The 14,487-nt window shown below is 34.6% G+C and overlaps 1 protein-coding gene across 1 annotated transcript in view; it reads left to right on the top strand.

Moving 5' to 3' along the window:
- The window catches only part of LOC136975299 (ATP-dependent RNA helicase vasa), an 83,574-nt gene extending 69,105 nt beyond the window's left edge, over positions 1 to 14,469 (top strand). The window contains exons 12-14 of the mRNA XM_067270341.1: positions 3,249 to 3,519; positions 7,571 to 7,690; positions 14,041 to 14,469. Coding sequence (XP_067126442.1) covers positions 3,249 to 3,519; positions 7,571 to 7,690; positions 14,041 to 14,121 — 472 coding nt within the window. The 3' untranslated portion in view covers positions 14,122 to 14,469. The remainder of the gene's footprint in view (positions 1 to 3,248; positions 3,520 to 7,570; positions 7,691 to 14,040) is intronic.
- Positions 14,470 to 14,487: the final 18 nt, after the last annotated feature.

Genomic DNA, 14,487 nt, shown 5'->3' with positions numbered 1-14,487 from the left:
TACTTTGCTGAAATTTGACATCGCGACAGGAATTTAATTCCTATATACACTGATGGGTCTAAATCGGATGATTACGTTGGGTCAGCCTTTGTCTGCCAGAATGAAATTGTGGCAGAACAAATCGCACCAAATTCCTCCATTTTTACTGCGGAGTTGCAGGCTATTTATTTAGCCTTAAAGTATATAAATAGGAAAGGTCATCGTTGCTGCATGATTTACACTGACTCAGTTAGTGCACTTCAAGCTTTGATCTCGTATGAACCTAGTTCTCACTCCATAGTGATTAAAATTCGTAAGCTGATTTGCCATCTTTTTGCGAGGAATTTATCTATAAAATTTTGTTGGGTCCCAGGCCATGTAGATATAAGAGGAAATGAAGAAGCTGACGCAGCTGCAAAGTCAGCAAGCCCTTCTCAGCATACAATGTTTATTGAAGGAGGTGATTTGAAGCTAGTTGTTAAAAAACGACTAGAGGAGGGATGGCAAAATGTGTGGAACGCACAAGTCTACAATAAACTACACAAGATCAAACCTGTGATAGAAAATTGGACACAGAAGAAACCCTATGACAGGAGATCTGAGGTCATTCTTACTCGTTTGAGAATTGGACATACTCGACTGACTCATCAATACCTTTTGGAGGGTGATGACCAGCCTGTATGTCAGTATTGCAACTGTAATGTAAGTGTTAAGCACATACTGAGCAATTGCATCGCCTCTGAACGAATTCGTAGGCAGCATTTTGGAAATGCAAGTTTTAAAGAGATTTTGGGCCAGAGGCCAAATGTTGATAAATTATTGAACTTTTTAAAAGTTACAAATATTCATAAAGAAATTTAATTAATTATTTATTTATTTATATCTATATACATCTTGTTGTTATACACAGTTTAATTGTTGTATATTTTTGTTATTGGTTCTTTGTTTTTTGTTTTGTTCATTTTTATTGTTTATTGTTATTTATGTACATATATATACCATAAGTTGTGGCACAGCTTGGCCTATGTGGCCCTTGTGCCAATAAACTTTAACCAACCAACCAACCAGCTAGTAAAAGAAAATTCAGTAGAACCTGGTTAACTCAAATTGGTTGAGGGAAAGAAAAATTTGGACTTAGTTAAAAAGTTTCAAGTTATGGAGGTTCAACTAAAAATCAAGATTTTATGCATCAGTTTATTGGTGATCCATAATAAACTATCCATAAAATATTTTCATGGATGTTGTTATGTAGAATTGTTTTCAATGTAACCCTCTTGGTGTTGTCCAGAATCTTGAAAAACACTTAAACTATATAGGTAAATAAGCCACCGAGAAACGGATCAATCCAAATGGTTGATCTGTTCACTCCATTCTCCAACTATATCGCTTGCAACCTCTTGCTTACTACTTGATTTGTGTCTGCATAGACACACCCCTTAGTCTAGGTCACACATGCTGTCTGGAAGCCACCCACTGTCGTGATAAAATATTTATTTTTAGGTGTACCTTACATAGTTTCCACACTTTATTAAAAGTTTGATTAGTTTATTCGATAGATGAAATTTAATTATTTTAATTTAAATAAAATTCTGGAGAGTTTATGAAAATACTGTATTAAAATCTCCATTTGAGTTAACATGTAAATACCTACGTTGGATGATTGAGGAAAGAAAATTACTTGGAATTATCCCAGTTTGAGTTATGGGTTCCACTACATTATAACTTTGACATCACCAAACATCAAAAAAGTATGGTATTCTTTGATGATGAAAAAGTGTTTAAAGTTACAGGACTATTAAGAAATGACAAATGAAATGCAATGTAAACAAATTGTGCGGACCAGGTTAAACCAGCCGGTCCGATTTTAAAATTTTATTGTTTCAAATCCCCTCGGGAGATAACGATCAAAATCAGCGATAACAATCACAAGTCAAAGGATGTGCAGCCTTCCGCCGTCAAACTCGCTTCCCTCTTCTCCGGATCCCACCACTGAGTCACGAAGCTCGACTCATCGTCTACCGTCATCGCAGCGGACGGGACTTGGAGTATATAAGGGGGGAAAAGCTAAGAACGGGGTCGCTGAAGGTCCGCACAAGACACCCGACCCATAGGATCCGTCTCGAGAAGCGAGGGCTGAGACACGAAGTCACCGAAGCCCGCCGCCGACGAGCTGCCCACCTGATCCTCCCGCTTCCCTCCACGACTGGAGAACAGACGATTAACCCTACGATTACAGCTAATTCTTTGACTAATCCTAGGAAGAGGTATGATCCCCCTGCATTTGTGAACTCTCTCTCTCGCGGGTAGAAACAGAACGCGTTAGATCGTTTGTATCTGTTTACCGTCTAAATAAATCGTTATTTGTTTTCCTCATGGTTCCGTTACTTCGAATATCGCCTTGAACTTATCGACGAACCCACACACTTCCTCCACTCGACCTGACAAATAACCACCTGATCCCGATGAGTCGGGATATCAGAAAAATTTAGCTATCCTTGACAGTGGGTGTGGGTCTTGCCGACCTGTTCGCCGACAAAAAGGAGGTACGACTCCGTCCTACCTCTCGGCGTTCCCACAAAATTATCAAAGTCGGGAATATATGCAATAAAGCTATCACCAATGAAAATTATTTTTATGTAGGGTCACACATTAAGATTTAAAGTTTTTCTTAACTGACAACTATAGATCAGTTGCAAATAATAAAAGCATTGCAGTCTTAAGGTATGGGTCTGGAGGAAGGACGTATTATAGATTTATTGGGATAAGCTTATACTTATGACAGAATGTAGTATTACATCTACATTAGTATTTGGAATAAACTTTTAAACATTTTGCTAGCTCGAATATATAAGTAAAAGTTCTTTTTATGTTAATGTTTATAGTAATTACAATATTTTTTGTTACTTTTACATACTGGTATATATTAAGAACCCAATTTGAAAAGTTCAAAGGCTAATATATAACCAATTTCTGTATGAGAGATTTAAATTTAAGTTGTTCAAGAAACTTGTAAGCAAATATTGTAAGTTTAAACTAATGGCTTAAGTAGAGCTAAAAATGTTTAAAAATAAAAAAAAATCATTTTTGTTGTCTAAAAATTAATAACCAGTTATTGTAATTCATTTATTATTTAAGTGTACAAAAATGAAATGTGAATAGCGTTTGAAAATTGTATTTGTTTTGGTGGTGCTATATTTCAGTATATACACTTATATGAATAATCTGAAGTTGATTGATTTATTAATTTAAAAAAAAAAAAATTTCTTTAGAGATCGTTTACAACGTGAACGCGAGGAAGCCCTGATGGATTTCCGAACAGGAAGAATGCCAATCTTAGTAGCCACGGCTGTCGCAGCTAGAGGTTTAGATATCAAAGATGTCCGCCACGTAATAAACTACGATCTTCCCAAAACAATCCAAGAATATGTTCACCGAATTGGTAGAACAGGGAGAGTTGGAAATTTAGGAAAAGCTACTAGTTTTTTTGATCCAGATGTAGATAGTCCTTTAGCTGCAGATCTTGTAAAAATACTACAAGATGTAAGTATCAATCTTCAAAACAATCTTTGTTCAATTTTAAAGCATTTTAAGAAATCAGAATTTTTAATTTTTATAAATCATCTGTTTGGTTTATTTCCTTTTACTTCCATTTAACTATTATTTATCATAAATTATATAATAAATAAATAGATCATGATAAATTTTATACTCATCATATGTATGATAATATAACTTATTCACTCAGACTTTGATATAATAAGTCCTAGTTAAAAAGAAAGGAGTTGAACCCACAAATTTGTATTAAAAAAACTTAATGTGTGCACTATACTTCAGCATTGAAGTCCTAAGCTCTTCTTCAGCAGAAGTCACAAATTCTAGGTTGTACCTTTCAACATATTTGGTACTGTTATTTAAAACATTGTTTTAAAATTCCAGCAGTATAGTCTTCTAATAACATTTTCCCCTATACTTCCTTTTTTTATACAGTCCTCTAAAACACTATTTCATATTGTTTAAAGGACAAATTTCCATACAAGTTTCACTCCATTTTACAAGAAACATGCAAATCCTTGTCTATTGTCTCCTTGTGTCTCATATTTAACAAACTACGGGTATACCTTGCCTTATATCAGTAATTGGTTCGAGGAGAAGCAATGTAAGTCGAATTTACTTGTGTAGTTATGACGTGAGTCGAAACTATCGTGGAAAACGCCAACAACGAGCACTTAAAGACCGCTAAATAAGATGACAACACAGAAACACAGATGGTTTCATGTTTCGTTCTCTAAGATTTATGATGATTATATTAACATTTACTGTAAATGTACATACTTTAATATGATTTTATGTGCTTTTAATGCTTTTCTAGTGATATTACGACTTCAATATTTGTGGCGAACAGAGAAAGTCGAATAAAATGACTTAAACTTGATTTTTTATTTTTCCATATATTTTTTTTGACAAACGAAGTATAATCGAGAATGACGTACTCGAGGTATACCTGTATATCGTGATTTATCTATCATTTTACCTTGTGATTCATTCATTTTTTATTTTTAGGTGAAATTATTTTGAAATATTTGAGTAACTGGATTTTATAAGTTTTCCCCCCCTCTATTTTCACAATTTTTTGATATTTCACAACCATGTGTTATTGATTTGCCTCTGTTGAATTAAGATAATTACATGCTGTCAAAAGTACTTGCAAAATAAATAATTTTATGTAACATCAACATTGGCACGTGCTGTTTCTCTAATAGGATAAATTGACGTGTACAGCTATTTAACTTTTATTGCTTTCGTGGAAACTGCAAAGAAGCATTTCTTTGTTTTGAAATCCAGAGAACATGGCAAAGACAACAAGCCCAACTAATGTTTCTCTTACGATGTCAAAAACATGGAATTGTTCCCAAATGTATTTCACTAAGGTATGATTTCTTTCAGAGGTATGTTCAATCGCTACTACTCCAACTAGAAAGAAAGCTCCTGGCAAGACTAATCAGAGACAAGTGGAGAATTGTTGTTGATTGCAAACAAAATGTATATCTTGCACATTTAGCTTTTGTTAAAAATTGTGATCCAAAGATCTTTTATGAACATCTTGATAAAAGTATGTTTCATTTCCTACAACAGTGTGTTCTGAATGAAAATTAAGTTGGATAATAAGTTCCATTGATTATTGCAGAAGGCACAAAGCAAATGCAGATCTCTGGTCAGTGTTTCATACTATAATTACTCAGGTGCACATTCTTTACTGCACTGTGGCCCAGAGTCCATTCCATAACCAAAGAAGGATCTATGTTAATTCCACCTGCTATTGCAACAGTTAAAAATTGTCAGCAGAAGGACTTGCATCCTCAACTGGAGGTATCCATCTTCACAAAGTGTCCATACACTACTACTACATCAGGAAAATAGAGTTGTCACACAGTTTTTGAACACTTTGAATCAAAGAGTTTGTCTCAGACAAAGATAAGGAATTTGTATTTTGCAGAAACAATAACTTTTGCATAGGGCTAATGACTTCCTGCTATAGTCAGGATCAGTGGAAAGATCCAACCCCTTCCGTGTCAAAAAAAGTAAAAAAAAGTTGTCATTATGCCAGGTGTGTAACATCAGTATTATCTGGACCTCTAGATCTACCAACCAATATGGCATGTTCTAGACTATTTTTTTGAGGTAAAAAAACAAGCCTGCTTTGCCTGGCCACTTTGCCAATGTATTTTCTAGAAAAAGCACTTTATAGAAAAATTACTGCTCCTGTGCCTAGCTCCAGTCTTATGTCTTCATCACTTGAAGCCAAGTCCCTTATGGCTTGTGGCACTGGGATTACTATACCTTCAAATTTGTACTGACTTTTCAAAATAGATGTGGTTGCTTTATATCCATCTATGTGCTATTTTGAAGCTGTCATGCTTGCAAATACCTTATTTATCAAGAATAGTTGTTCCATACCACAGATACTGGGAATTGAGAGAGTGGCTTTTACTAATTACTGAGAACAGTTATTTCTGTTTCAATGGAAACATTTACTTACAAAAGCAGGGAGTACCTATGGGTTTGTCTGTATCTGCCATTTTGGCAGAGTTAGTCATGAGAACCATAGTTCAAAATTTCAGATTCCTTCTCACCATAAGTTATCCTCTTCTATATTTGAGCTATGTTGTTATTCTACTAGCTTGGAAAGGTTCCAATAAAGAGTTACTGGATTTTATACAATCACAGTTGGTTATTTTCTTGATTATTTGGATTTTTACTAAAGAGAAGGAAAAATGCAAAGATCTCCTTTTTGGATCTGCTCATACATAATCTCCCAAAGGTGTCTTATTTTCTGTGTATCATAAATTTGATGAACCTCCTTACATCATTCTTTCTATGTCTTTTCAACCCTCAATGTCCAAAAACTTGGCTGTTGCAGAGAATTTTCATATCCTTTTACTCAATCACGTGTAGATGATCTTTCTCTCCTACAGTTTCAGTGCTGGGTATACTTTGGCCAAGTTCAAACACCTAGTTAACCAGATCAAAAGCATGTTATTTCCACCATCCACTTTGTATCATAAAGAGGAATTGGTTTTTGTAACAGTAGCCATTCCATACCTGGGTCCCCCTTTAAGTTTTCAAGAAATTTGACTATATTCTGCCATCAGTACCCCCAGCTCATGTTGCATACGATACTATGTAATGATAGAGATAAAGTTTTCATTCTATGAAAAATCTGGGGTGTGTTATACTCTTAAAATCTGCTAACTGAGTCAAACCTATTATATATTATAGAATGTTCTTCCTCCTAGTGCTATCTATTGGTAAAGCAAGCAAGCTTTAATCTGTCACTGTGTGTCATTTAGTGTTCAACTCAGAGTTGCCATCAAGAAGTTCCAGGGGCTGCATATTAGGACTTTGTGTTTCTCAAGAGTAAAATATTGTACAAATAACTCAATAATTCATCAAATGTTGACATATACAAATAAGAGTAATTAAAAATGTACGATCCAAACTACTTTCTATGTTTACTGGATGTACCCTGTGAACTATTTGGCTGTTTTTCATTTATGTAATTAGTAGATGGTGTGTGTTCTCTGGTCCACCACAAATCACTGTTCCAACTAAGTATAAAATCAAACTAATTGAAAGTGTAGAAAATAGTGTATGAATGGTTACTGCAAGTAGACAGTTACCATGCTTAGTGGCATTGACTAGCCATGGTTTTGGTTTCAAGCCAGATTGTATGAAAGGGGCCCTTAATCAGATTTCTGGCTTGTAAAATTTAACATAGCTGAACCGAAACACTGTTTTTTATGATTATTTTTGACTGGTTTTTACTGTAATAAAATGTTTAATAATAATGTAAATTTTAAATTTTTTAAAAATTTATAATTAATTTAATGCGTGCATGCTAATTTTCTACATAACTAAGGAATGTACCGGGAATAATTGCTATAAATCGTTCTAATGTTTATCAATAAATACAATTTTTGTTATGAACACAAATTTTAAAATTTTCCATTTAGTCAGAAATCAAGAATTAATATTATTTTGTTTTTAATTTTTGTATTTATAATGGGTTCTAATTAATATGTAATATTTTTAGTCTATGCAAATAGTGCCAGATTGGTTAGAAGCAGCCGGTGGTCATTCAGGGATGATGCAACAACAATCATTTGCAAAAGGAAGCCGTTATGGTGCTAAAGACGTCAGGAATTCTATTAAAGTAAGGCTGAATTTTTTTATTATTAGTATTTGATGTCATTACAAAATTGTAAAAATGTAGAATGAAACATCTTATATATAAAATTCTCCTGCCACAATTTTTGTTACCATACTCCTCCGAAACGGCTTTACCGATTTTTACCAAATTTTATATGCATACTCAGTAGGTCTGAGAATCGGCTACTATCTATTTTTCATACCCCTACACCATTTCCCCCTTTCAAAAATATATTTATATATGGATTAAGGCTTTTATGTCCAACAGATGGCGCTACCTTCCGACGACCTAAGTTTGCTTTTCTGTGAGGCATTATGCTTTTCTGTGAGAATGGACTGAAGCAGATCATTTTCTATTTATCTATATAAATAAAATATAACGTTTGTTTGTTCCTACCGATTCCTTTGAAATTTTGACACAACATTGCATTCGAATACGCACGTGTTTCTATATAATATACATGTCGAAATTCTCCATACTGGGGGGGCGAGATGGACGGGATTAAGGCTTACTGTGAAGAACTCTGCTTCTATTATACTATTTTACATGCGGTTTTTTTGCGTTTTTAATTGCGTCAACAGAATATACACTAAAAAGAAATTTTTCGATATTCCCCAGCGGGAAAAATGACGGGATTAAGGCTTACTGTGAAGAACTCGGCTTTTATTATACTATTTTACATGCGTTTTTGATTGCGTTTTAATAGGGTATGTCAAGAGAATGTACACTAAAAAGGGATTTTTCGATATTCCCCAGTGGGGAGAGGGACAGGATTAAGGCTTACTGTGAAGAACTTGGCTTCTATTTATTCTATTTTACATGCAGTTTTTTGCGTTTTTAATTGACTTTTAATAGGGTACGTCAACAGAATATACACTAAAAAGGGATTTTTCGATATTCCCCAGCGGGAAAAATGACGGGATTAAGGCTTACTGTGAAGAACTCGGCTTTTATTATACTATTTTAGATGCATTGTTGATTGCATTTTAATAGGGTACGTCAAGAGAATGTACATTCATTCATTCATTCATTCATTATCTTTATTGTACAATAACACTAAGTACAATGTCCTGCTCCGCTTAAGCACTACAGGATCATAACCATTACAGAGAAATCCCGGGTTACAAAGAACACAAATGAATCGAGAGAAACAAAAAAAACAACAAAAACAAACACGGAAACAAACAAGTAATGCAGCCATCTTGCTGCAGCACTACAGAGAAACTACCTGTTGTAGTGCGAACGCGACAATACAAACAAACGCGAGAGGGCGAAACAAGATGCAGCAAGGTTGCACCGACAAACCCAATCCGTGCCAGCGGCACTAATACCATTGTAACATCATCACGAACTCACGAGACTAACATTAACGCGCGAACTTAAAAGAAAAGTTGAACTGGACAAGGAACACTACGGCAAGTAGTCCGCGGTTTTGACATACAATGCCTTGGCCTTTAAATACAAAGGACACTCTTTGTCCAGGGTGTTGTGCTCGTGCTCAACAAAGCCTTCTCTTATACAGTTGGAACATTTCGGTTTTTCACTTTTCTTAGTGCATTCTTGAAATAAATGATTATCTCCACAATGGCTACAGACTTTATTTTTTGCAGAACAGTTAATCGCCAGATGTCCGAAGCTTAAACATTTGTAACATTGTCGAACTGGTATGAAGTCATATACATAACATGTCTTCCACTGTATATATAGTAGTCCCTCTTTTTTGATTTCAGTTCTAATCTCTGGTGCCACCTCTATCACCCATGATAAGTAATCATTATCTCTCTGTTTTACTGAAAACCGAACGGCAACTTTCTCTCGAAGTTCCTCCATCGTAAACTTAGTTAAAAAGTATGTATTCTGATCCTTAATATACTCCAGCAATTCCTCTTTATTGATTGACTTGGGGACAGATGCTATTTTCATAAGCGGTAAACGCCTTCTCGCATTCCGCGCAGTCAGTCCCTCCAATTTGTTTGCTTTCTCCTGTAAAAATTCAGCATCCTCCCTATTAGTAGTATCAATGGCAATTCCACCATTGTTGATTTTTCTCACCCGTTTGATAGGCATCTGACATTTCTTTACGTCAAATTGTTTTGTAAGCAGCGCTCTGGTCTCTTCGGATGTACTATTCTCTTTTTCGTTATAGACGAGCACAGTATATGTTGGTGTTAAGGGTTTATTTTCTGGCTGTGTGTTTTTAATTCCTCTTTGCAATATATGACTATATGAAGGAGCGGTCCCTGTAGTCCCTTCCATCCTAACTGAGGAAGCCTTCTCCAGATTAAGAATATTCTGTTTAACTTCCTGTATAGCATCTATATTTTTGTTACCCTGTTCATCTATTAATAGTTTAACTTCCTCCTTAGTTGCTAGCAATTCGAATTTCTCAAGCAATACTCCAGAGATAGAGTTTTTCTTAATGACCTCTTCAGCGCTCTTAGTCAAAATTTTAAATTTTTCTACTATAAATCTAATGTGTTCTCCAGTGCCTAATCTCCCTTTTGAATTATTGCGAGAGTATTTCTTATATTCCTCGATGATTTTTTCCGAGAACTCCAAAAATTCCTGAAGTGTGCTGATGGCCATCCTATTTCAATACAGAAAAAGGCCCAAGCTCGAACACTTAAACAGTAAGAACGCGAGCAGATGGTCAGCAAAGTGACGCAGCTGATATAACAGGAGTTCCGTCGATAGTCGTTGCTAAAGCAGCGGCCGTTAAGAAAATCCGTTAAAAGGTCACTGACCCCGTCAAGTGATGAAAAGTGGAAAAAACCAAACTTGCCGTAATTCACTAAATTCTAAAGATAATCTGCTCAAATTTTGAGAGAAAATTAGTGAAGGCAAGGCGGGTGAGAGAAAATAAACAAATCCTATGGATGACAAACCGGAGGCCCGACGTGGCCCACCGAATCCCGCCGAAACGAAACCGAAACTAAGTTGTAACTAACTAACGGATGGGCCAATTTGCCCCAAAATTCAGAACAATGCTCACAGACACTTTCTCAGAATAGTTCTGTCGATGTTTCCGATCCAGCGGCGTCGGTACTCCGGAAAATCGATCCGAAAAACACTGAACTTCAAGCACTCGTATCTCCAAAAATTTTTGGGTTTATCTCCAAAATTCTCACACCACCTTACTCCTCTCACTTTCACGGATCCATCGATGTAATGCACTACACTAAAACAGTTAAATCCATGGAAAAAACTTCGCGTGAACAGGAGCCAACTTTTGCATGACCGATCCGCTTCGCGACACGACGCCCTCTCCCAAGAGAATGTACACTAAGAAGGGATTTTTTGAAATTTCCCTTACGGGGGAAATGTTATACATTTATAATAGATACATTTTGAGCCACAACAACGCGTGGCCAGGTCAGCTAGTACGTAAATATAATTAATAAGAATATGATGCCTCCAGATTTCTTACTTGAGTTGTAATATGGCTATTATTCAGGCCATATTACAGCTTGAGTAAAAAATGTTATGACGTCAGGCTTGATTTTATGTGTAAATTATGTTTGTAAACATGTTGAATCAAGAATGTAAAATTTAGTACTGATTATCTCAATTTTTATTTTTTTTTATTTTATTAGTTTCAAATATGACTTTGTGTGTTTCTGGCTCTATATTATTATTGCCTGTACAAAATCTCTGTTTAGTTAGCAAACTGTTTAAATTTTTCACAAAGTAACATTTTTATCGTTTTAGTACAGCTTTAGTGGTTTAGCATATACAAATTGCTGTTCCAACCGAATTGGAATGTTTTTGAGCTAGCCGATGGGTCTAAGTGTAAAAATTAGCACTTTTAGCTGAACTGAGAAGCAATGTGTTAATACTGCATGGTGGGGGTTTGATTTTTAACAAGTTAGAACATGCATAGTCCAAATTATTCTTTCATGTGTCAAAAATGTTTGAATTTAGTTGGAACAATGACTTGTGTATGTTAAGAAGCTGAAGCTGTACTAAAACAGGATGAAAATTTTCCTTTGTGAAAAAGTTAGCTATCTGAAAATAAGCATTTTATACAGATGATTATTGGTTTCATCCCGTAGAAAACAATAAGAACCTGTAATTAGATAATCTTAGTTTAGTAGACAACTGATACTATAAACTGTAATGACCGTTGTGTGTTTCTGAAACTTGTGGTGTTCATATAGAGTACAAAAAGTAAGAGAAACAAACGAGCTTGAAATCATTATCAAATTCTGACATAAGGACAAATTGCTTGATGCATAGAAAGATAACCCAACCATGCAGAATATAGATTAGTGCTACTTTATATAGCCACATATTAGAGGACCAGGGGTTGGCATATATAACAACAGATTTTTATTGGGTTGTTCGGAAAGTAATTTCGTTTTTTTATTACTAGAGGAATTAGATGTATTTTTACCAGCCACTGTCCACGCCACTTGTCAGGCCTCTTCTCTGCAGCAGTTTTTCCCAATTTGCACATGAATTTGATGTTTGCACGCTGCTCGAACTGGGACATTGAGCCGAACGATAAGCGGTCACGCCAAACAAAGATGCTACAGTAACAACTGTGCAAGTCTGAACTTGCACAAGCATTATCACACTGCGAATAGACTTGCCGAGCTTCCCGCCACAGCAATGCATAACCTCATCTTATATTGCATTTTCCAACTGTAGGTAAATTCTGGGAACTTTGAGTGCCCCTTGTAATGTGGTGCAATACAACTTATGAAAAGAGATGCAGAATATTTTCAGGGCCCAAAATTTCTCCCAAGCATAAATGAAATTTTCTGAAAAATTACAAAGTACAGAATATGATAGTTTAAATGGTATTATTTATTATTTTTCATTTTAATAATTTTGATTGCATGTCAATGTCTGATTTTTTTTCAGTTTATTAATATTTTATAAAGTTCGGGAAATTTATTAAGAGAGAAATTTAATAAATATATACTTTGTATATGGATTATATAGAATTTGTTAATGAATAATAAAAAAAAAATTGATTTTTTTCAAAGCCATGTAGATTTATGATTGTGGATTAATAATTTTAATAATACATTTTATTTTTAATTTTAATAATTCGGCATTTATAAAAAATACATAACTGTTAATTAGAAAAAATGAGGAATTAAAATGTTTTACTTTGTCAATGTGTCATGCTGTAAGTGATGCGAGGGTCAGGGAATTTGTACAAAGTTGGTCAGGGAAAGACGTGAAAATTAAAACAAAAATTTGAGTAGGAACCCTGAATGTCTTCTGTAGATATACTAGTATATTAAAATAGTCTATTAATGTATTAACCTAATTTTAATTTATTCGGGATACATTCATCAACAAATAAATTAAATTCAAAATTGTCAATGCAAAATAGAGCTCTTAACAGTCTTGTGTTGACTTCTTTTTCTTTCACAGTTTCATATGGAGATTATAGCCTTTACGGCTCTTTCTCCGACCAACGTTGCCAGTTGCTAAGCGAAACGACCGGTGAGGCTAATGTAGCGCTCCAGTGCCGCCACGTGCTGACTAGGAGTAATGGAGGCCGGTGGCCAGTAGATAGGCGTCAGCGTGCGCACCAGAGACGTGTTAAGAGTCATCGTGTTGCCGAGGTCCTTGCGGGCTATGGTGTATTTGGGGCAACGAAGCCAGTAATGTAGTGTAGTTTCCGCTGCGCCACAATGGGGGCACCCCGGAGAGTCGTGTAAGTGCCGAGAGTACAGCTTGTGTTGACTGCCAAGTTTGCTGGCTTTAATTATTAAGCACCGAAAAAGAGGATTGCAGCATGCCGGCAGCAACCACAAGTGCCTGGATATTTTGAACACGGCTACTGGTACGGCACTGATATTATTGAATACACCCTATCTTTCAAGACTGTTGCAATGATTTTTTTCCATGTTTTGTAATGTTAAGTAATCTTAAGTAATTCTCTGCAAGAACTTCATCAGATGTATGATTATGCAAATAAAATTAGTCTGATAATTCGTTGATTTCTTTAAGGGATTGTTTGAATGTTAGATTGAACTGTCATGGAACTGGTTCTACAAAATAATAAATTACTGTTAAAACTATTTATCTATTAATGAGATGAACCACTTTTAACATCAAATAAATTAATTTTATAACAATTTCCTAATGTTAAAAAAGATTTTTGCTCGAATAATTTAGTATCGAGTTACATTGGCGATCAATTGTGTGCCAACTTGTCATAAATTAAGGCCACTCCTATAGTAAATAGAGATCTTTACAATATTCATATAATTCATTACAGAAGTTTTACTAACATAAGTCGTTTGTTGGTGATAAAACAATTAATTTACTAACATTCTTAATTATCGGTAATATTTTATTACTTCTAATATTGTCGTTATTCTGTTTTACAGGATTCGTGGGAAGACAGTTATTCGTCACCAAAGACCGAGGTCTTCGGTGTGAATACAGCAGAGGACGAATCTTGGGATTAAAATGCTAACATTAGTTTTTGATGTTACTGTTTATTATATTAAAATACGTTTAAAAAAAAAAAATTAAATATTTTTGATGCACATAAGTGAAATGCATCCAGTTCAGGGATATTCATTCTTTTGTTTATATAATATAAAATATATATATATATATATATATAATATATATATAAATGTAGAATTCCTGATTTGCGTGAAAAAAATTAAATCTTATAATAAATATTCTTTTATGAAAAATAAAAAATCTTATATTGGATTTTTAAAATTTGTTAACTTCATTTATTAATATTTTTAACATTGAAAAGAACTCTGTAAAAGAAATATTGAAAGATTAAATTTTGAAATATATCTTTTGTACAGATATGA

This window comes from Centruroides vittatus, unplaced genomic scaffold, assembly GCF_030686945.1.
Source record: "Centruroides vittatus isolate TY-2023 unplaced genomic scaffold, ASM3068694v2 contig_370, whole genome shotgun sequence".
Classification (NCBI taxonomy): Eukaryota; Metazoa; Arthropoda; class Arachnida; order Scorpiones; family Buthidae; genus Centruroides; species Centruroides vittatus.
The sequence above is the reverse complement of the archived record's forward strand: the minus strand, read 5'-3'. Positions and strand labels throughout refer to the sequence as shown.